The sequence below is a fragment of the Mesoplodon densirostris genome, chromosome 16 (assembly GCF_025265405.1).
Source record: "Mesoplodon densirostris isolate mMesDen1 chromosome 16, mMesDen1 primary haplotype, whole genome shotgun sequence".
NCBI lineage: Eukaryota > Metazoa > Chordata > Mammalia > Artiodactyla > Ziphiidae > Mesoplodon > Mesoplodon densirostris.
The window spans coordinates 14,225,756-14,250,275 of record NC_082676.1 but is presented as its reverse complement, the minus strand read 5'-3'; the positions used below and the strand labels follow the sequence as shown (position 1 = coordinate 14,250,275).

Genomic DNA, 24,520 nt, shown 5'->3' with positions numbered 1-24,520 from the left:
TTCTCAGCAATGACCTCCCTGACCATCCTGTGGAACTGCAGTACCTCCCACAGAGCCCACACAACACAAATCCTTTGCTATATTTTTTCCCATTAGTGTTTATCACCTCCTGGCAGGGCACAACTGTGCAGAATGCACTTTGTTCAACTCTAGGAAGCAGCACTTTCATGGTGGTCTGTATGAATGATGCCCCTGGGTTGTGCAGTGCACAACCATACACAGCAGCTTGTGCAGCCATACAGCAGCCCTGCCATCAGACCTACCGCAAATCTTGCCTTATTCATTTGTTTATGACTGTTTTGCTTGCTGCGGTATCCCAGTGCCTGGAACAGTGCCTGGCACATAGAAGACACTCAGTAAATATTTGTTGGATGGATGGATGAATTTCTGCCCTCCTCAGCCATGCTGCGCCTTGACAGCTAAGTTGGGGAGTGAGGGAAGAGGAGTCCTGTGTCCTGATGGATGCCTCTGAGAACATGACCCTCGGGACTGAAGGAAGCCCCATCCAGTCCTTCTTGGCTCCTCTAGCTGACAGTACATTGAGTGCTCTTTCGCCATTTAAGAGGAAATTGATTTTGCTCCTCAAAAGAATCGTTTGTTCTCTCCTACCCACCTCCCATTCTTTAGGTTTTCTGTTGGAGGAGGGGGGTGATAGGACACTTACCTCTGTTCATCATACCATACGCTGTCGGTGTTTGTAAGTCGTTTAGCCTTTCTGCAGACTGAAATCATGCCTGTATGGGCTCATGCCAAACACGCTTGCTTTCCTGATACTCAACACAAAGAAACCTATGGACTGAGAGATGATGATGGTCCAGGCAGTCAGAATTCCATCCTTGAGGGCTGAGTGGCATAGGGAGGAAAGGATGAGATTGGAGCAGACCATCCTGGAGACAAGTCCCAGTCCTGTTACTTCATAGACTGGGGATTCACAGAGTCAGACGTATCTGTAAAACAGGTACAATAACAATACCTGCCTCACTGGGTTTTGGTTGGACATGATGACGCAGTGCCATGAAGGCAGCCCAGGAGATCCGTTTTGGGTATAAATCAGGTCTCTTCATTGTCCTTGCTTGAAACTGTTCCCTGGTTTCCAGGCTCGCTTTGAACAAAGTTCAGACTCCTCCCCGTGACCTAGAATCCCCCAAATTATCTGATTCTCCTGCCTGGCTCTCTCCTCCTTCTCCCATGTACTTACTCTGCTCACTCCACACTGGCCTTCTTTCTGCTCCTCAAACACGCAAAGCTTGTTCCTGCCTCAGGGCCTTTGCACTGGCTGTTCCTTCTACCAAATCACCTCACGGCTGGCTCCTTTGTTTCGTTTGGATCTTTTCTCAGATGTTGCCTCCTCAGACAGACCTTCCCTGACCGCCCCATCTCTAGCAGCCCTCCCCAAAACACATAAACACAGACATATTTGGTCTCTCTCTCCCCCTCTAGCACATCTTCAGGTTTCCTTTTCTTCAAAACACTTGTCACGATTCAAAATGAAATGTCTCATAGTTTTTCATGGCTCTCCCCCTCCACTAGAATGTAAGCTCCATGTAGCAAGGGACTTTCAGTGTCTGAGACATATCATAGCAGGAGACATTATAACAGTGGTCTAGAGTAGGAGTCAGCAAACTGCATCCTAACCATGGGCCAAATCTGGCCCGCCACCTATTTTTTTAAATCAAGTTTTATTGGCACACAGCCGTGCTCCTTCATTTACGTATTGTCTGTGGCTGCTTTCACCCTCCAGCAGCAAAGTTGAGTAGTTGTAACAGAGACCATATGGGCCCCTGAGCCTAAAATATTTACTATCTGGCCCTTTATAGAAAAGTTCGCCCACCTCTGGTCTAGAACATGAGCTCTGGAGCTGGACAGCTCAGGTTCAAAGCCTGGTCTACTCCCTGGCCACGTGACCTCAGGCAAGTCACTTTTCCTCCTGTGCCTCAGTCCCTGCTTCTGTAGTGTGGGTGCAACAGCAATAATACTTACTACATGGGGTCACTGGGGGAGGATTACAAGAGTTAATATATGTGAAGCACTTAGAACTGTGCCTCCTATATAGTGAACGGTTTTTGTAGAATAAATGAATAATAAATATAATCATAAATCATGAGTGAATGAATGTCTTTTAAAGAACTGCATCTTTTTTTTTTAACATCTTTATTGGAGTATAATTGCTTTACAATGGTGTGTTATTTTCTGCTTTACAACAAAGTGAATCAGTTATACATATACATATGTCCCCATATCTCTTAAGAACTCCATCTTTAGAAGCGTGTTGCTGGTTGGGTAAGAATGTCCTCTCTCTGGAAGGTATGGTGAAGTATCACTACCACTACAAATAGTAATAACAATAATAATAATAATAATAGTAAGCAGAGGACTCACAGCATTGACGAGGACATGTCTGTTGCTGGACAGAAGCAGGAGACACTTTGCTGGGTGGTGTCAAGCCCTGTTCTAAGCACTTGCTGTGAACTTCCAAAAATGCACTGGTCTCCCGTGCCGTCAAATGCCCCTTGGTCCTGAATGGTGGCTCACGTTAGGGTGATCATCTCATCTGAGTCGTCTGGAACTTTCCCAGTTTTCACACTCAAGGTGCCAAGTCCCAGGAACCTCCTCAGTTCAGGCACATCAAGACAGTTGGTCCCCCTAATACATGTTCGCAGCTCCATTTATCTAGCTGTTTATTTTTTTGCCTTTAAATTTACGTCCTAGGAAAATGCTTTTAAAGCTGCCAGACACCTCCAAGCTGAAAGAACATTTTTCAAAGGATAAAAAAAAAAAAATCTAGGAGGCTGCGTAGTTGTGTAAAACTTCAAAAGATGACCCAGTTTAGACATCTTTGTTTACTCTCTTCAATTTGACTGTGATTTTATCATTTGTAGTCAGTTTGATTCTTATGTAATTCAGTGATGATGGGATTTATCCTACAGTTTTTTTGGTAAAGTGCTTGTGAGTACAAATAGACCCGTTTGCTGAGCTTAGAAGATCCTTTCTATTTTCTGTGTTCTCCTCTGAAACTGCCAAAGAAACCAGGTTTTTTTTTTTTTTAACTTTACTGTTTAAACATGTGAATCAACCTATTTTTTCTTTACCACCATCATTTTCTTGTCTTCCTCTTTCAAACAAGCTAATCTGTTTTCCAGGAGTTTCCAAGTAATTAAACCCAATTAAAACCATTAAATTCTTTCTTTTAATGACAACTTTATTATTAAAAGCTAACCACAAGGAGGAGATTTAACTGGCAAAGCCTCCATTGTGTGTTAATCCCTCCCTAACCTCTGGCTGACACTTGCAAGAGATAAACCCCACAGAATAGTGAACCTGGTTTAATGAAGAGCTTTAATTAATACTTTTCTTCCTTGTGGCAGAGTAATTATTTGTTCAGCTTGTAAACAGCTACTTGGCTGTGAATTTTTAAAGGCCCAGTTGGCTTGTATGGTGTGATGGCTTTGATTGGTTTTGTGTGTTTTTTGTTTTTCTTTAAAAGAGAGGGGGAGAGGTCTCCATTCCAGAGTAGGTACAGAAGTGCATTGTCCCGAAGTTGGGGGCATCAGGGTAATCTACACAGGAGAAAAGCCAGGCAAACGCAGGTGGGAAGCTGCCTATATTTGTGAACCGTCTCCAAAGCGGGCAAGGCCGCCCTTTGCAGCAGAAGTCTGCAAGCCCCGACAGGGTCCCCCCAAGACACAAGCCTGGCTTGTGGCGGTCTGGGTGCTGAAATGAGGAGGAAAAGACCACGATCACAAAATGCCAAACCGAGCTTCTACTCCGCGTGTCCCCTGACCTCCCCTTCAGGTGGCACCTGAGAAAGGGACAGCCCAGTGCAAGTGCTGGGTGTGGCCAGTGAGGCCCCAGAGAAGCCATTCTGTGAGTAAGGATGACAGACCCACCAGGCATGCTTGCTGCCAGCTAGGCATCCATCTAAAGAGCTTTACGTACATCAGCTCACTTACTCTCCCCATAACTTTAGGAGGTAGATGCTATGGTTACCCACGTGAACAGACCAGGAAATGGGCACAGCGACTTCTAGCAGTCACTCACCTTCTAGTAAGAAGGACAGAGCCCGAGTTTGCAGACGGGTGTCTGGCTGCCGTGGTGGTTCTGAACAACTGGGTCACACTGCCCTTTGAGACAGAAGTACAGCACCTTCCACTCAGCTGGTTGCGAGATTTTGATTTTTTTTTTTTTTTTTTTTAGCTCGTCACTGATTTAGAAAGCTAGTTTCATTAATAAGGTTGCCCGCTCTAGAATTACAAAGTTGATTGACTAACACTAAGAACTAAGCCTTTCATTATTTTTAAAGGATTTAGAGCAGTGGATCTCTACTGGGGTTACTTTGGCCTCCCGGGCGCTTGTCTGGAGACATTTTTAGTTGTCACAACCGGGTGAAGGGTGCTGCTGGCATCTAATGGGTAGAGGCCAGGGATGTCGCTAAATACCCTACAGTAGACAGTACAGCCCCAACAAAGAGCGATCTGGCTCAAAATGTCAACAGTGCCGAGGCTGACCAACCCTGATGTATAGAAAGCTCCAGTTTTTCATTCTAGAGACATTCTGTAAACACACAAAAGCAATGTTCATGCACCCACCTATCAGACTCCTAAAGAACCAGGCCAAGCTTTTTCTTCTAAAGTAATTAAGAGTTCCCTGGTGGTCTAGTGGTTAGCATTTGGCGCTTTCACTGCTGTGGCCTGGGTTCAACCCCTGGTCAGGGAACTGAAATCCCACAAGCCATGCAGCTTGGCCAAAAAAAAAAGAAAAAGTAATTCATTAAGTAATTCTGTTAGTGACTTTGACTATTAACCATGCCACCAGTTTTTCAGAAACACATCTAAGGAGCTGAGTTCTCACCCAACCATTAGCCATTGAAGAACTTGCGAGGGCATAAATATTTGAAGACCACGTCCCAGATTCCCAAACATCTACCTCTGCTCATTATACACATTTCCTTAAGAAAATGCCTTATGAGGAGCACAAAGTAGTGTCAACTAATTTCATCATCCAAGAAGCTTTGAGCTGAGAGAAGTGTTTGGAAATCTCCGGATGCCTCTTTGGAGGCACCAAGACTTGCCTCCCCCTGGGAGCACTCAGAGATGCCTTTGGAGCAGGAAAGATAAGCAAACAGTCTGGGAGGGCTTACACCTGGGGCTGGATACACTTAGAGACAAGAAGTGGGTTTAACGCATAGGATGTCAGAACACAAGCATCTCAGAGGAAAGTCTGTGGTCTGCCCCCTTCTCATCTCGAAAGACCGACCTTGGCATTCCCCCTGAGACCCCCCTGAACAGGGTGAAAGAGACTACCCCTGGAAGCAGCCGACCTTTGATCCCCGTGAGAACAAGACAGTATTCAAATAGAGTTGTGGTTTTTGTTGTTTGTTTGTTTCTGAAAATTACTTTTGGAAGCATTGCATTTGATAACATTAATGGATCTAGAGAGGCCCTGAAGTTGGTTACCAGGATGGGTCTTCCCACAACTCACCCCTTTTTAACACATACGGTAACATCCTAAAAAGTTATGGGTTACTAGTAAGTCGGGGGTAGGGCGGTGGGGGCAAGGCTGGGGAACCAAGGAAGGGTTCAGAGCCCTTCGAGGCTGGCTGAAGTGAGCCGACTTCCAGTTTCAGCCAAAGTGTCTGGTTCCCAAAGAACCATTCCTGGCTTGGGGGGCAGGGAGGGGGGCAGCTGAGAAGTGAGGGATTTACTGGGTAACTTTGCTTTTCCGTATCAAGACCAGGAAATGAGAGGCACAAATGCTCAGAGGCAATAAAGGGAGATCCTTCCGCAGCCCGTGGCCTCTCCTTTTATCCACTCAGAAGCCCGACAGTTATTAGAAAGGAAAGCCAGCCTGAGACCTGAGAAAAGAATCAGGGCTGAGTTTTGCATGGCAGCTGCCTGTCATTTTTCTCAACTTTGGAAGTGTAATTTAATTAAATGGATCCTTTATTTCATTAAAAGTAGACTTCAACAGGTTTTTTGGTTTGCTTTTTTTAAATCTATTTTATTTATTTATTTATTTTTGGCTGCCTTAGGTCTTCGTTGGTGCGCGCGGGCTTTCTCTAGTTGCGGAGAGCGGGAGCTACTCTTCATGGTGGTGTGCAGGCTTCTCACTGCAGTGGCTTCTTTTGTTGCAGAGCACGGGCTCTAGGTGAACGGGCTTCAGTAGTTATGGCACACGGGCTCAGTAGTTGTGGCTCACAGGCTCAGTAGTTGTGGCTTGCAGGCTCAGTAGTTGTGGCGCACGGGCTTAGTTGCTCCGAGGCATGTGGGATCTTCCCAGACCAGGGATGGAACCCACGTCCCCTGCACTGGCAGGCAGATTCTTAACCACTGCGCTACCAGGGACGTCCCCTCAACAGTTTTAAATCAGGCATTTACCAAAAAAAAAAAATTCTGGTGGTAATCTGCCTTAAGCTTCTTTTCCCTAATAAAGTACTTTATGTCATTGGTTCCTGCAAAGTCATATTTCATGAGTAAATGGATAAGATTTTGGTTTCTTAGGTAGCCCTGGGATAAATCCCAGCTCTGTCACTTATTAGCAGTGTGACCCTGGACAAGTCACCTCATTGCTTTGAATCTTGCTGAATCTGTAAAAGAAGGAAAAGATACTTTGACGAGGAAGTGCGGTAATATACATAAAGCTTACACACGCTTATATATTCATTTTTCAAAATGCTTAACTGAGCATCTGCTAAGTACTGGGCTGTGTTCCATGTCCAAGGGACATAGCAATAGCTCTCATAGAGCTTCCCTTCTGATTGAGAGAGAAGCACCAAAAATCATAAGATTATTACAGATAATGGTAAATGCTATTAAAAACTGTAACAGTGTAATGAGATATAGCTTGAATAGAGGGTCAGCATCCAGGTTACTTGAGGTGGAATGGTCAGAGAAGGTCTTTCTGGTATTGAAAGTGGGAACTGAATGTTACAAAGGAGCCAGCCATGAAAGCGTCTGGGGAAAGGGAATTCCAGGCAGCAGGTACAGCAAGTGCAAAGGCCCTGAGGCAGTATCAAGTTTGGCAAGCTCAAGGCGCAGACATGTGCGTTGGAGTGGAAAAGTGAAGGATGTTGGCTTTATTCAGAGGGCCAGGGGATGCTAGTGGGTTTTAAATGAGGAGGGACAGCTCTGATTTTTGTTTTAAAAGGAGCAATCTGGGGCCTCCCTGGTGGCGCAAGTGGTTAAGAGTCCGCCTGCCGATGCAGGGGATACGGGTTCGTGCCCCGGTCTGGGAGGATCCCATATGCCGCGGAGCGGCTGGGCCCGTGAGCCATGGCCGCTGGGCCTGCGCATCCAGAGCCTGTGCTCCGCAACGGGAGAGGCCACAACAGTGAGAGGCCCACATACCGCAAAAAGAAAAAAAAAAAAAAAAAAAAAAAAGGAGCAATCTGGCTGCCATGTAGACAACAGCTTTGGAGGTGAGGGGAAGCTAGCTGTCTATCTGTAGCCCAGCACACAGATGTGCTTGTTTCCATCCTCAGTGATGATCTAAAGGCCCCTTGGGAATAAAGTAAAGACATGAGTTACAGTCTAGGCTCAGATAATTAGAAACGGGTTTTTTACAACAAGTGTCCAGCAAGAGATATGAAAGTTACATGGGATGCGGGACAATTTTTCATTTTTAATGACTGTCCTACCTCCCTGGCACCCTCTAGTGTGTGTTTTCCAACACCACCAAGCAATTAACTCAATTCTGACTCTATCTTCCTGAAGACAGCAGCACAGGTTAATCCCCCTAGTTAAGGGCTCAGTCCCGCAAGACAGCCCCCACTTCCGATGCCAATTGCAAGTCCAGATTGTCACCTGTGCCTCTGACCAACTGGCTATAAATTGGAGGTTCTCATGACCCCCTCCTTAGGTTCATTTGCTAGAGCTCACAGAACTCAGAGAAACATTTACTTACACGGACTGACTAGTTTATTACAAAGGATATTATGAAGGATACAGATGAACAGCCAGACAAAGAAGTACATAAGGCAGGGTCCAGAAGGGTCCCCAGCACAGGAGCACCCACATGAAACTGGGGTGTGCCACCCTCCCAGCATGTGGATACATTCACGACCCCGGAAGCTCTCCGAATCCATCTTTTGGGGTTTTATGGAGAACTTCATTACATAAGCATGATTGATGAAATCATTAGCCATTGGTGACTGAACTCAATCTCCAGCCTCTTTCACCTCCCTAGAGGGAGACCAGGGGGCGGGGCTGAAAGTTCCAACCGTCTAATCACATGGTTGCTTTCCCTGGCAACCAGTCCCCGTACTTAGCACTTTTTAAAAGTCACCGTATTAACATAAACTCTGATGTTGAAAGGGGCTTGTTATGAATAACAAAAGACACTTCTTTTAGTTTTATCACTCTTTATTTTTAAGTTGAAGTATGGTTGAGTTACAATGTTATATTAGTTTCAGGTGTACAACATAGTGATTCAATATTTCTATAGATTACACACCAAAGTTATTATAATATTATTGACTATATTCTCTGTGCTGTCCATTACATACTTGTGACTTACTTATTTTATAACTGGCAGTTTGTACCCCTTGATCTCCTTCACCTATGTCACCCATGCCCCACCCCACCACCCCTCTGGCTACCACTGGTTTGTTCTCTGCATCTATGAGTCTGTTTCTGTTTTGTTATGTTTGTTTATTTGTTTTATCATTTTGATTCCACGTGTAAGTAAAAACATACAGTATTTGTCTTTCTCAGTCTAGCTTATTTCACTAAGCAAAATATCCTCCAGGTCCATTCATATTGTTGAAAGTGGCAAGATTTCAAATTTTTTATGGCTGAGTAATATTCCAGTGTGTGTGTGTGTCTGTGTCTGTGTCTGTCTGTGTATCTGTATCCATTCAACACATCTTTATCCATTCAACTGCTGATGGGCACTTAGCCTGCTTCCATATCTTGGCTGTTAGAAATTCTGAGGGCTTTAGGAGTTCTGTACCAGAAACAGGGACAAAAACCAAATATATATTTTCTTACTATAAATCACAATATCAAACCGTCCCAAATACCACCTCCCCCCAATTATTATGACGACCAAAAATGTCCCCCAAACTTCCAAACTACTCTCTAGAAGGAGGTGCCACCTTTGCTGAGAACCACTGCTTTAAAACATGGTATATGAGATCATGTACCCAAAAAAGCAGCATTCTGTGATTTTTTTCATTGCATGCTGTGGTAGGTAGACAAATGGCCCCCAAAAGATGTCCAGGTCCTAGTCTCCAGAACCTGTGAATGTTACCTTATATGGCAAAAGAGACTTAGCAGGTGTGATTAATGTAATCACAGGGTCCTCATAAGAGGGAGGCAGGAGATGAGAGTGGATAGGAGGAGATACGAGGTTAGCAGTAAGTGGCTGTAGTGGAGAGATCAAAGCCAAGGAACACACGGTGGCCTCTAGAAGCTGAAAAAGACAAGGAAACTGATTCTGCTTGAAACCTCCCAAAGGAACACCTTGATTTTAGACTTCTGATCTCTAGAACTGTAAGAGAATAAATTTGTGTTGTTTCAAGCCACTAAATTTGTGGTAATTTGTTACAGCAGCCATGAGAAACTAATACATGCTTATCTTCATGGTTAACGTCCAGTGATGGTGAGTGCAACAGGTTTGGCATCTGCGGTCATGATGACAAGTTTCTTTTAAACTGCACGCATTTACGTTTGTTTTTTTTTTTTAAGTTGGGGGAGGGGTAGCTGAATTAAAGGAGTACTAACTTAACATAACACAGCTGCTCTTGGGCATGTGAAACTTGCAAAGGCGTTACAAGAATGGCCATGGTTTAGAAAATACCAGGTTAAGCTATTGCTTGGGAATTTCTAAGTGGGGAAAGTTTTCTGATGGAAGATTCTGGACTCTGCTGCTTTTTGCTAATAATACCTAGGCACCAGGAGCAAGTCACATCACATGCATTATCCTACAGCAGCCCTAGAAAGGACTGACTGCTTGTATTCAGGTGAGAAAACTGAGGGCCAGGGAGGGCGAACATCTCATCCAAGGTCATGTCCCTGGGGAATGACAGTCCCAGGATTTGAACCTAGGTCCGGCTGACTCCACAGTTGATGTTCTCAACCAGTTTGCTTCATGGAGCTTCTTGCCTGTGGCCACTTCCATGCACACCTGGTGAATGGTGGGGGCAATCTGTGGTGGTCATTTCGGGGAAACCATTTGCTCCATTAGGATGATGCTTGTGTAAAGGAGAGACTGTGGCTCTAAGACCAGATAATAAGTCGGACCCTCCCTGCACTTGATTTACATCACCCTGGGGTTCGGGGAGTAAGAGGAGCCGTCAAAAGAGAAGACAGTCGGGCTTCCCTGGTGGCGCAGTGGTTGAGGGTCCGCCTACCGGTGCAGGGGACACGGGTTCGTGCCCCGATCGGGAAGATCCCGCATGCCGCGGAGCGGCTGGGCCCGTGAGCCATGGCTGCTGAGCCTGCGCGTCCGGAGCCTGTGCTCCGTGACGGGAGAGGCCACGACAGTGAGAGGCCCGCGTACCGCCAAAAAAAAAAAGAGAGAGAAGACAGTCTTCCGAAGTGCTCCCTGGCAAGGCTCAATCATTGCTAAGATGTGTAGAAGCACTTGAACTTGCCCATGGCCGTTGCCAGTTGGAAGTACCTGTTTTTGTACAGACACCGGAAAGTTGTGAGCAGAGTCAAGAATCTTTTGATTATAAGCCAGAAACTCAATGCACATTAGTTTAAGCCAAAAAGGAAAATGTATAACCAAAATATCCAGAAGTAGACTTTGGGAACAGCGGGATCTGATTCCCCCAGTAATTTCATATGAATCTGTGTGCGTTGTCAGTAAGGCTCTGCCAGTTTGGTGACAGAGATGGCTGCCAGCATCCTCAAGTTTAGGTTCTCCCAGCTCAGCCACCTCAGGGGTAAGAAGGTGCCTCTTTCCCAATAGTTATAGCTGACATCCTAGGGCCAGCTCTACTTGGCTCCCATTGGCCACATGACCATCCCTGAACCAGTCACTATGATTCTGACCAGACCTAGGTTATGAGATCACCCTGGAAGGCCAATAATGGGTATTATTTTTACTACAACTTATGAACCGCTAATTTACAGATATGAAGGTTCATTCCCGGAGAGATTAGGTATCTCCACAGTATCATGCTGCCTCTTTTTTTAACCAGTTGGTGTTTTTTCAAAGTGTCTAATAAAGACACTGTGTTGGAGGCCCCCAAAACCACCGTCAGGCTTGATGAGTTGCTAGAAGGACTCACAGGACTCAGAAGAGCTGTTATACTCATGATTACAGTTTTTTACGGTCAAAGGATACAGATTAAAATCAGCGAAGGGAAAGGCACATGGAATGAAGTCCAGGAAAAACCTGGTCCAACCTTCCAGGTGTCCTCTCTCAATGGAGTACAGACAGTCCAGTTAATTCTCCCAGCACTGAGGTGTGATAGTTCGTGCCAAGTGTTGCCAACCGTTGCCAACCAGGGAAGCTCACCTGAGCCTTGGTTTCCAGGTTCTTATTGGGTCAGTGATACAGGCATGCAGCATCTGCATGGCAGACTCCAGCCCCTCAGAACAAAAGCAGGCAGTCACTATAAATCACATTGTTAGCATAAACTATCTGATCAACTGGTACTGCTTGACCCAAGGGCTCAGAGCTCATCTACCAGGAGCCAGCCAAGGACCAGTCTTGAAGTCAGACCTTTCTTAGGAATATGCAGAGTTTGAGCAACCCAGGCCTGCTGAGTTAACCCTCTCCTGCACAGACAGCCTCCAGATCTTCACAGCAGGGATCCCCAAAGGAAACCAGCTCAAGTGGACACCACCAGGTACTATAGAAGCTACTGCATCTAGATATTCCAGGGGGCAACACATGCCCCTGGAAGAAGCAACATTGCTTCTTTCCAGTCACGTGGCTGAGCCACGAAGTCAGGCACTTCCTCAGAGCAAAGAAGCATCATGGCATAACCAGAGGATAATGGAATCTGGAATCAGATCAGACCTGAATTCCAGCATCCCCCACCCTTACACACACACACACACACACATTCCAACAAAAATAGAAGTTCATCATTACTGCATATGATGTACTCTGATATTTTGTCATCTATTCTAGAGATTGGCAAACTTTTTCTTTGAAAGTATGATAAATATTTTAGGCTTTAGGCTAGGCTCTGTAGCAACTATCAACTCTGCCACTGTAGCACAAAAGCAGCCATAAACATTAAGTGAACAAATAGGCATGGCTGTGTTCCAATAAAACTTTATTTACAAAAACAGGCAGTTTACTGACCCCTGGATTCTCTTGTATTTTTTTCTATTCTTGTTTTCTTTTTTAATGCTGGACATTTAAAGTAAATGTTCACTAACAGGTTTATAACCTAGACTTTGAAAAGCTCATTTAATCTTTGTAACAACCCTATGAGTTAAGTAACCCCATTTTACAGATGAGAAACTGGGGCACATGGACATTAAGTAACTTGTACAAGGTCATCTAGTTGGTAAGAGGTGGAATTGGACTTGAACATAAGCAGTCTGGCTCAGAGCCCACACTGTTAACCTACTGCAAAGCACTCAGTAAAGATTGGCTGTTATTATTATTATCCAACCAGCTGTGAAAAAAAAAAAAAGACCAGTCATGTAAGTTGATTTCAAGATGAATTTGGGGTGAGCCTTTCTTCTGTTCAGAGGGTTGTGATGCTGAATAAATAGTGTGTGGATCTCACCTCTGAATTAAACATGGTAGAATTAAATGATGAATTAAACCATCTGCTACAAAAGCGTTATGTGCTTAATATAGAAAACTTGGAAAATTCAGCAAAGGAAATTCTTTATTGGACAAATAGAGTTGTGATTCATTAGAAACAACTTTTCGGTTAAAAACGTGGACTCCTCTTGAAATGAAAATGGTTGCTTCCTAATCCACAGGGATTGGGAAGTAGACCTCTTAAGAATACTGCTTAAATTGGAGAGCTTGTGTATTTGGGAGTGATGGAGGCACTTGACAGAAAACAATTGCCATCATCTAAATTAATGCAAAAGTTGATTCAGATTTGAAACCTCCAGGAATCCACATCCCGTTTTCTTCATTCAGGTTTGTTTGACATCAGATTAATTTCGTTTTAGGAAAGACTTACCCTCTCCCCTCCATCCAGGAAATACAGCCATACGTCACAAAATAACTTATTGATCTACAAGGCAGATCTCAGAGCGGCCCATATGGTGAATGTCCTCACCATCCTCCTCTAATTAAGAGAACCTCACCAAGAATGCATGATAATTAGGTTACAGAGCTGCATCCAGGTCTACATCATCTGTCTCGGGGAGGGGGTGGGGGGATCCAACGCTCAGCGCATCCTCATCAGCCTCCTAAATGAATGCATGCATAGCCCACCTCGCCATCATCAAAACTGAACCCTGACAAATCTGTAGAACATTAGAGCACATTGAAAAAATCTGTAGCGCCTTATTCTGATTTGTACCTTCACGGGGAGAGAGCCACCCACAAACTCTTGAGTCAGACAAACATGACATTCCATCCACCCGAACCCCACCAGCTCCCAGCACAGTCCTTTCAACAGACAAGTTACAAACTGAAGCCTGTTTTGGAAAAACTCCCCTTTTCTCAGTTCTCCATTCTGGTTTAAATGGACTGTTTTTTTAAGCACAATCTGTTTCTGCTGTTGCTTGTTAGGAAATTAACCACTGATTTTTTTTAATCCAAAGGGTATGTAATGATTAAGAAAATGGTTTTCATGTGAGATGGTACTTTCATAAAGCACATCTTTAATAAAGTACCATCTGATTTGGGGTGTTCCTGCTGGGTTTACAGAAGCAGGTTCTTTGCTTAAGAGGGTGAGGAAGTGGACTGGGGGATTTTGACAATAACCAACGCTTGGGGAGTGCCTGCTGCATACCCGGCCCTGGGTTAGGGGTTTACACGTGTGCTTCCTCATTTAGTCCTCCCTGCAATGTTAGCCTGTAGCCTTTTATTAGCTGAAGAACATGGCATGAAGGCTCCCATATTTTAGGCTTTCTTTGACTGGGAGATGTGCTGGGTCAGATAGGGCATCCTCCTGCTACAAGCTGCACAGGGTAACTTAAGCCAACAGACCAGGGTGGTGTGTTTATAGAGCATATTAGGGGCGCATTCAGCGGGCAGCATGAGATGAAACCCATGGCTGTCATCCTGTCCTCACTCCAGCTGTCTTTCACATTAATTAATGCTGAGCCTCCACGGTTTTTTTCCTTCATTTCTCAGTCTTTACAACCCTGAAAAAAACATTTTGTCCTTGGATAGAGTGGTCTGGCCCAGAGTAACACTTTGTGTTACTTAACCCCTGGGACAGTTGTGCTTTTCATGGGCTATTCCAGACTTTTCCACCCCAGCACAACTAGTTTTTATCGTGTCTTGAAAAGAGGTCCCCCCTACATAGTTCAAAACAATCTAATAGGCAGCATGCAAGCAGATTTGAGGAAAAGCTGAAATAAGAGAATGCTTAGGGAATAGTTGGGTATTCTAAAGGTTCTCCTCAGAAACTTTTGGGTGTCTTTAAGTTTTTGTTTCAAGTTTTAATTATACAAGAAATGTTTGAATCCCTTCTCTTTAAAAAAACATTTAGAATATACCAGATAATACTCAAGTTCACTTTGATCATCACCTCTAATTCCTCTGTCTCCTCCTCTCTGCTTTCCGCAAGTAATTGCTGTTCTGACTCTGGGTATATCCTTGCAGATATTTACAAATATATAAGTGCCCAAGGAAAATATGTAGTAACATTGTATATGTTTCTAATAAATGGTAATAACATGCAGTATATAACTTCCAGAAAACTTGCTTTCACTCAAATTTTTTTTTTTTTGATGCATCCTTGGTAATACATGGAGGTCTGGTTCATTTCTTTCCATTGAGTTTAGTTTTCCATTGTATGAATATTCTACATTTTATTTCTCTAATTTCCTTTGGCTGGACAGCTAAATTGTTTCCGAACTTTTGCTATTTACAGACAGTTCTGTAATGAACATCTTTTTACATGTCCCTTGTTCACATGTATGGGTCTTTTTCCAGTTTAATATTTACTGTAGGGTAATATTACTTGAGTATGTTTCCTTTTATTTTTAATTTAGTTTTCTTTTAATCCAAGAAATCTAAGCATAGAGTTTAAAACCCATAGCGTTCTCCAAAGGAAAGTATTACGAAAAACAGCAGTCCCCAGCGACTTTCCACCCAACCCCACCCTCTCTTTCTGTGCAGAGGCCACAACTTTCAACTCTTGCTGATTCTTTGGGTCTTCACCTCCAAATTTCTAAGTAACCTGCTTCTGTGACCACATCTTGATTTTTTTGTTTTTCTGTTTTAGGCATGGTCTCTGGCTTCCCAAACTGGAAGATAAGACTTTAGCTCTCTTTTCTCACCCTTGCCTTTATCACACAAATGCAGACTTTCTTTTCACATCCTCCCAATATCAGTAAGTCATAATTTCAGCTTTATCGATAGAGAGGATTTGGCTTCTTCTAACTATGCAAATTCTTGTCATAGGTAAGCCATTTTGTCTACAGTAATTACGTTTCCTGTTTTGTGTGCTGGCATGGGACTTGACATTTTTCTGAATAAATCCTTTCAGAGGATAAGTCTGGATGGCCCCTTCCTCTTGCTTCCTGTCTAGTACACGGAGGGCTGGGCACAGGTGGTTAGGTATACAAACAGCCTCGCCAAGAAAGAATGTGCAATCCTGCAGAGGTGAAACGGTTTGGGTATGAGTAATGTGTGGAAACACCCCCAAACCCTTTTGCCAGGTCACACAACGATTCCCTGCTTGGCCCTGAAAAGTTTGTTCTCCCCACTTTCTCTTCGTTATTCATGGAGCGCTCTACCCTGCGACTTCTAGCCAGGATCCGGAGTGCTAAGCTTTGGCTGTTGGGGCCCTAATGAGATGTTTCACCTAATGGCTGTGTTCCTGGGCTTGATTCTTCACAGTTGTGTGTGTGAAGCTGAGATCACCAGCTACGGGTTTTTTCCTTTTTTTTTTTTTAAGGGTCAAGAAGGGTTTATGTCATTCATTATTTATTTTTATAATAGAAGTAATGCAGCCTCCCAGTAAAAAAATTCAACGGGGAAAAGAAGTGTATGGAGTGACAGGTCAAGGCCCCCTTTACTCCTCTCCCAATCCTGGCCCCTCCAGTGCCTCCTCTGAAGCAGTGCTGCTCTGGAGCCAGATTACCTGGCTTCAAATCCCAGCACTCGCTAGCTGTGTGGCCTTGAGCAAGTTACTTGGTGAGCCTCAGTGCTCTCATCTGTGAAATAGGAAAATACTAGTGCTCACCTCAAAGAGTGTTGTGGGATTAAATGAGTTAATACTTAGAGAGTGGCACAGAGAAAGCACTTAATAGATACCAACCAGGAATATTACTAAGTGTTGTCTCTCCTTTTAGATCAGTGGTTCTTTTTTTTTTTAACATCTTTATTGGAGTATAATTGCTTTACAATGGTGTGTTAGTTTCTGCTTTATAACAAAGTGAATCGGTTATACACATACATATGTTCCCATATCTCTTCCCTCTTGCGTCTCCCTCCCTCCTACCCTCCCTATCCCACCCCTCTAGGTGGTCACAAAGCACCGAGCTGATCTCCCTGTGCTATGCGGCTGCTTGCCACTAGCTAGCTATTTTACGAGACCAGTGGTTCTTAACCTTGACTGCACATTGAAATAAAGTGGGGAGCTTTAAACTTTTCTGGTGCCTGGATCCCACCCTCAGCCATTCTGATTTTCTTGATCAGGGATATGGCCTGATCGTCAGGATTTTTAAGTGCTCCTCAGATCATCACAGTGTGCAGCCCGGGTTGAGAACCACTGTGTGCCATATGCTCCGTATTTTCCACGTGTATCAGTTGGGATAGGTGAGGTTACGCTGCAGTAAAAAACATCCCCCAAATCTCATCTATTTCTTTTTTTTTTTAACTGGAGTGTAAGTGCTTTACAGTCTCATCTACTTCCTATTTATAGTACGTGTCCATTGTGGTCTGTTGCAGCTCTTTACTCTGGAACCCAAGCTAACCGAGTAGCTTTTATCTGGAACGTTTAGCCTTGTGAAGTGGGAAGAGAGCATGGTGAACCATGCACTAGCTCTTAAAGCTTTCAAGCAGAAGCAAAACATAACTTCTGCTCACATTTCATTGGCCAAAGCAAGTCATATGGTCACATCTGAGGTCAACAGGGAACATCTATATCAGGGGGCCAGATAGTATTTTAGGATCTGTAAGGACCTGTCACAACTACTTACCTCTGCCTTCAAAGCACAAAAGCAACCGTAGACAATACACTGTCCAAAAATGTAAAAATCACTCAGCTCGTGAGCCATTCAGAAACAGACAGCAGGCCGATCTGGCCCTCAGGCCATAGTTTGCCAGCCCCTGGTGTATATCATCTTCCTACGGGAAGAAGCTTTTCAGGATGGGACCCCAAATATGGGTAAAGAGTAATGCAGTCTACATGCTATGTATATAGAAAAGAGAAGGAGAGACAGAGACATAGGGAGAGAGAATGGACCCTTTTATTGTGCACTGTGTTTTACACACTGTACTGTGATACAACTTGCCTTTGTTCCTTAATACTATTTTTCTGGATGATTCTTTCATGTCAGGAGTTCGAGCATTACTCCATTTTTTTAATGGCTGCCTCATTTTCCCGGGTATGGATGTACTACAGTGGGTTTCTTTGTTTGGTCTGGTTTGGCTGCATTGGGTCTTCATTGCTGCACGCGGGCTTTCTCTAGTTGCAGAGAGCGGGGGCTACTCTTCGATGCAGTGTGTGGGCTTCTCATTACGATGGTGGCTTCTCTTGTTGCGGAGCCTGGAGTCTAGGCACGTGGGCTTCAGTAGTTGTGGTGCATGGGCTCAGTAGTTGTGGCCCGCAGGCTCAGTAGTTGTGGCACACGGGCTTAGTTGCTCTGCGACATGTGGAATCTTCCTGGACCAGGGATCGAACCTGGGTCCCCTACATTGGCAGGCGGATTCTCAACTACTGCACCACCAGGGAAGTCCCCTACAGTGGGTTTTGTTTATATGTTTGTTTTCGTAGTTAATCCTCTCTTGTTAGATAAAAGTGTTTTTTTAAATAGCTGGAGGAGGAGGGCTATAGCCATAGAGCTATAGGGGAGAACCAACATCCCAACGCTCCCGGTAGTTTATACATAGTTTATACTGCGTTCCCTGAAATCTCTCAGGCCTCCCTGGAAACACACATTCTCCAAGAGGCTCTCCTTTCCTACAGCCATTTCTGGTTCTTGCAACTCTGAACACAGTTGCCATTCCAGGGGCGTATTTGTGGGGGGAGATTTAAACACTGACGAGGGTAAATAGAAATGATGACAAAGTAGAAGTGCAATCTCAGAAGCTGTGCAACATTATCACCCTGACCCCACCCGGAGACACATCTTAGGCCGTGTGCTAGCCGTGCGGATGAGGACAGACCGGATCCGCCATTCAGGGGTGGGCCGGGAGGAGAGGAGGCTGAGACGACAGCAACTCCACTTACTTGCGCTTTTCTCTGCTTCTTCCTAACAGGACACCACGGCGTCCGTGCGCATCGGCCTCATGATGGAAGAAATGATCTTCAACCTCGCAGATACACATCTGTTCTTCAATGACCTGGAGGTTTGGAATTGCTTGATTGCTCATTTCATTCCATAGTTGCTGTATTTAATCACCTGCATCTGGTTTGGGGGCAGAGACACTGCCTTTTCTTTTTCCTTTTTTTTTTCCCTTTTTCGTTTGGAGGCTTGAAACTTTTGCTCACAACCCCCAAGAAGGCACAAAACTGTGGCCAGCCATGGCTTATTGGAAACACACTTGACCGGATTCTCTCCCCACCTTCCCTCCCTACGGTTAATGGGCTTTTCTCTCTGCTCTAGTGGTGATGTCCACTGGCAGTTTTACTAATCCAATCAAGGCTGTGTAGTTTCTTCCTCCTGAAATTTGCTATTTAATAAAGTTTATTAAGGCAAATTAGTACAGATCCTCCTGGGTCAGGAATAATTAGCAGTGGGCCAGGATGGAAGCTTTTAAAAACAATTTACATTCTCCTGAAAACATGTTTTACAAAGAGAGAGAGAGAGAGTGAACAGTGGGACCGTGCGGATTTAAAGTATCTGCTCCTGTGCCCCTAAGCAAGTAGCAAGGGAGATAGGAAAAAGGGGGAGAGCAGCTTCAGAAATAAATTTAATTCGTTTGTTTATACCCAGCCTGTGTCAGAAAGACTGGGGAAGAATTTCAAATAGAAAACATATTTAAAATAGAGCTACTAAAGCAAAGGCAAAGGAATTGAAAGCCATGTAATGAATAAGGGTGAGGCATTGTACCAGAAAACGCCTGGCTCAGGCTAACTACAGCAGTTAAGTTGAGTCTCTCTGAGCTTCCTGGTAGACAAAGCAAGGAGGGAAATGCAGTGCACTACTTACCCCTAATGAAAGAGCAAGCAGCTTTCTCCAAGGTGAGGAAAGTTCTTTTGGTTGATAAGAGGATTAATGTGGGAATCTTCTAGCTCTGTAAATTATATTCTCGTTATTGGTTTAACAGATTGAAAAATAAAGGCAACCTAAAATAAAACTGCATGTAAAAGAACAATTCTATTTATCCTAGTAGGAATATTTTTCTCTTAGAATCTGGAAAATCCCTGGGTACTCAACTGTGAAGTAGTAATATGAAGGCTATAAATTGCAAATCTGTCCTGGCCGACTGAGAGCATTACTCATTTATCGTCAGGAAAGGATACAGAGTTTCCTTCCCAGTCTGCAGTCCTAGAGTTCCAGAAAGGGAAATCCTTGCTGAAATGATCGATCTCGTGTTCCGTCCAATCTTGGCAAGCCGTTTGGGCCTCAGTCCTCCCATCTATGAAATGAGATTGATGCTCTCTGCCCAACATCTTTTTCAAAGAGAGGATTGAGATAGAAACTTGCTGAGGAAGAGGACTTCCCTGGTGGTCCAGTGGGTAAGACTCCATGCTCCCAACGCAGGGGGCTGGGGTTCAATCCCTAGTCAGGGAACTAGATCCTGCATGCATGCGGCAACCAAGAGTCTGCATGCCGCAACTAAGGCCCAGCACAGCCTAAATAAATAACTAAATATTAAAAAAAAAAAAAAAACTTGCTGAGAAAGAAAGCTTTGGAGTAGTGGAGAATGCCAGTAGCATCAAGGCCCAAAACTATCTCTTTAGCCAAAAGCAATGTGCAAGCTCCCTTTACAAAGTCCTCTTATGTCTTGTGGGGAAAAAAAGAGAGAGAGAGAACTTAAATTTTTAAATTAAAAAAAAAAACATGGCAATTGAATTCAGCAAGTATTATGGAGCCTAATGTAGTAAAGACTCAGCTGATTGCACATAGCAAAACCCAACTTGCTTTAGCAAAAAATGGAAATAATTGGCCCTTGTAGCTGAAAAGTCCAGGGTAGATGTAGTTTTTCCCTGTCTCCTGCTTAGAATGTCACTTTTGTGCGAGGAGGGACCACGTCTGTCTGATTCACCCTAAATCCCCAGGGACCAGGCAGTAAACAACCAAACAAATCCATAAACAAGCTTGCTTGTGGTAGTGAAAAGGACGTGAAGAAAATAAAACAATCAGATGTGATCGTGAGTGTTGGGGGTGAGGGAGTAGGGTAGGGGGACAGCATTCTCGAGGGCGTCAGGGAAGGCATCTCGAGGACGTGGCGCTTGAGCCAAGGCCTGAATGATGACAGGAGCCAGCCAGCTGGAGACCAAGGGAGGTGGGATCAGCAGGTGCAAAGGCCCTGAGGTGAGAACTAGAGTGACATCATCAAGGATCGGCAAGAAGGACAGGTGAGGGCAGTGAGTGAGTGAAAGCAGGGGGGCGACTGGGAGGGATGAGTCTGGAGAGGGAGGCGTGAGCCAGACACGAGCCACAGACATCAGAGTTGGACAACCATGGGGCGAGGGAGCATGAAACGGGAAGAGCCACATGACCTGATTAATGTTTTAAAATGACCACTCTGGTTGCTGCATGCAGATCAGGCAGTAGGATGGGAAAGGTAGAGACAGGAGGACCAGCAAAGAGATACTTCCAAGCAAGAGGTGAAAAACGAGTTGGATCAAGATGGGAAGACGACGTGGGCTCCGGGAGAATGGCAGGAAAGCTGAGAGGCCTTGCTGACGGGTTGGATGTGGGGGATGAGAGGAGAGAGGAGCCAAGAGGGGCTCCTGGGCTTGGCCTGACCTGGGTGATGGGGCTGTTTTCTGTGATGGGGTAGACGGGAGAATCCATCCTTCTGTTGTGGGCACATGAGGTCGGAGGTGTCTGGGACACCCCAGTGAAATACCAAATCGACAGGCAGATACGCAAGTTTGAAGCCCTCACGCAGTGACAGTGGTAGATACATAGTCAGCACTTTGTCCGTCTTGTTGAACCTGAGGCTCAGAGCCAGGTATTTTTTAGACTGGTGTGTGTCCAAGCCCATGTCTTCAGAACCTTGCCCCCTCTGCTGTTCTTCGCTGACCCCAAAGTCAAAGTCGCACCTCTTGGAAAAGGATCTTAATTACCAGCTGGAGCTACTCAGGGAAGCCAGTTTGTTTTTATTCTCTACATTTTTTTTCCAAAATGTCCCCAGTGCCAGAAGCCCCGAGGGCACCTCAGCAGAACTGAAACCATGTTATACGATGCAGAAGTTAAGACACAAGTGAAAACATATTGCTTGCTGGTGCGGGGAGCCCCCGTCAAAATCTGAAGAGCAGCCCGGTGGAGCTCCCCAGGGAGGCCCTTCGGGGCTGGAGCCTGGCTCCTGCGTGGATGGTCAGATGATGGGGTTTAGGGAACGAAGTCAGATCCCCTTCTGCTCTGAGCCTGCAGGGCCATCTCTAAATAAGGAGATCAGCTCCCGCAAGCAGCAGCGATTTATGGAGAGTTTAGCATTCACCAGGCCCTGCTGTAAGTGCTGTGGATTCAGTGGCAAAAAAACAAAAAATGAAAAAAAAAAAAAAAACACAGCAAGATTCCTCCACCCTGGAAGCATTGACCTTCCAGCTGGGGAAGCAGACCATAAACAATTGAATATAAACTGTCAGATAAAGTGCTCCAAAGAGAGGCCAGCAGAGCTGGAGGAGATAGTCCCAGGGACTGTTTGCCTTGGTAAAACCAGGTAAGGCTTCTGTGACACTGGAGCAGAGACCTGAAGGAGGTAAGGGAGAGGACCACGTGGGCATCTAGGCAGAGAGTGTGCCAGAGAGAGAGAACAGCAGAGGCCCTGGGGCGTGGTCAGAGTTGGCACGTTCCAGGAACAGGAAGGAGAGCCCAGTGCAGCTAGAGCAAAAGAGCAGGAAGGACTGTGGAGGGCAGTTTGGGGGAGGGGAGACAGATCATGTGGGGCCTCTGGGCCATCATAAGGCTCTGGGTAACATTCTAACAGTGACCAGAAGCTATTGGAGGATTTAGAACAGGGGAGCAACAGGACCTGACTCACCATTCAGAGGCTCCCTCTGGCGGCCGGGTGGAGAACAGACCAAAGGGGGCAATGGTGGAAGCAGGTGTTTTGCATTAGATCGTTCCTGGACTGAAAGGTGAAAGTGCTCATGAGGCAGGGATTCCATGAGGAGGACTGGTCAGAGACAAAGTAGGTGCCAAGTTCAGCTGTATCTCAGGACTTTAGGGATGCGTGTCCAGAGTTTACAGCAAGTGTCTGCTAATCAGTTCAGTCTGCCTTTGAGTCCTGGCTCCACCATCTCCTGGCTGTGTGACCTGTGCAAGTCACTCCACCTCCTTGAACCTCGGTTTTCTCATCTGTTAAATGGGTAGAAGAAAAGCCCCTAACTTCCAGGGTCGTCAGGATGATGGGAGATACACGGAAGCAGTCAGCAGAGAGCCTGGCACACGGTACATTCCCAAGGGATGGGCCTCCCCACCAGAGGGCTGCATGTGCCACTGGGACTGTGCAAGGGGAGTTTACATGGTACAGGGGCAAATTGTTTAATTTAAATCATTATATGTTTACTGTATGATGAGCTAGAAAAGGTAACTAGGTTGCCCAATCCCCGATTTTACCATAATTCAGTCACAATACATGTAATGCAGAGATGGGGCAAAGATTATGACAGTGGTGAGCAACCTGGCCCTGAATGACAGCAAGTTGCTGGAGTTTGGGCATAAATATTGACAGTTACCCGGCCAACTTGCCTTTGTGCGAGAGCTGCTTCTTTTGCAGTAAAATCCAGGGCAGAGGACCCTCACCTGAAAGGTCAGCTAGGTTGTGGAGCAAGGGTGGAGGTTTAATTGAAATTCACACACCTGCCGCTTGGGAGCTCATGAAAGCATCCTCGGGCTCACTCAACTGCGCATGTGCCACTGCCAAAGTCAGGCCGGAGCCGGCTGAGTGGAGGTGCCCGGGAGCACAGTCCTCTTGGGTTTGATTTCGGGGCTCAGTGTGCAGCGGGGGAGGCGATGCCATCCATCCTCGTGGCCCCTGCGTGAAGAGGTGAGTGGGAGAAAGCAGGGCACATTCAGGCGAGGGAAAGCCCCGTCCTCGCCTTCCCGTCTTCCCTCGTTCTCAGAGATCAGGCTCTCCATGTCTGCAACCTCGTTATCGTCAAGTGGGGGAGGGTGAGTTTGGAAATGGGAGGGAAGTGTGGGTTATCACACGAAGGGGAAGAACGGTCGGCTCCTAGCAGTCGGGGCCAGGGGGGCCACATAACCCAGTACTTTGTACAGCTTTGTACGACGAGGAATCATTCCACACAAAATGCCGGGGCACCCCGTTGAGAAACGCTGCACCAAGCCCTTGAGAGTAGTCAATCAGCTGCACCATATTTATGGATCACCTAGCGTACGGCACAATCCAGGCTTCATGTAACTTGCTTTTACGTGAAAACAAAATTTTTTTGTTGTTAAACTTACAGTTTTTCTCTTATTAGTGTTTTAGGGGGAAAGTGACTAGCATATTATGCCAGTGATTTCATAGGTGATATTGCTTAGGATGAAACTAAGGTTTTATTTTTTGTTTGTTTTATTGAAGTATAGTTGATTCACAATGTTGTGTTAGTTTCTGATGTACAGCAAAGTGATTCAGTTATACATATATATTTTTTCATATTCTTTTCCATTATGGTTTATTACAGGATATTGAATATAGTTCCCCGTGCTATACATAAATCCTTGTTGTTTAATTTATATATAGTGGTGTGTATCTGTTAATCCCAAACTCCTAATTTATCCCCCCATTTCCGCTTTGGTGACTACATGTTTGTCTTCTATCAGTATGACTGTGAGTCTGTTTCTCTTTTGTCAATAAGTTCATTTGTGTCATATTTTGGATTCCACATATAAGTGATATCATATGGTATTTGTCTTTCTGTGTCTGACTTACTTCACTTAGTGTGATAATCTCTAGGTCCACCCATATTGCTGCAAATGGCATTATTTCATTCTTTTTATGGCTGAGTAGTATTCCATTGTATATATGTACCACATCTTCTTTATCCATTCATCTGTTGATGGACACTTAGGTTGCTTCCATGTCTTGGCTGTTGTAAATAGCACTGCAGTGAACATTGGGGTGC

The 24,520-nt window shown here is 45.0% G+C and overlaps 1 protein-coding gene across 2 annotated transcripts in view; it reads left to right on the top strand.

Annotated features, from left to right (window-relative positions):
• The window catches only part of EYA2 (EYA transcriptional coactivator and phosphatase 2), a 183,709-nt gene that overhangs the window by 128,984 nt on the left and 30,205 nt on the right, over positions 1 to 24,520 (top strand). For both annotated transcript variants that reach the window (XM_060120223.1, XM_060120224.1), the window contains one exon: positions 18,532 to 18,621. In XM_060120223.1, coding sequence (XP_059976206.1) covers positions 18,532 to 18,621 — 90 coding nt within the window. The remainder of the gene's footprint in view (positions 1 to 18,531; positions 18,622 to 24,520) is intronic.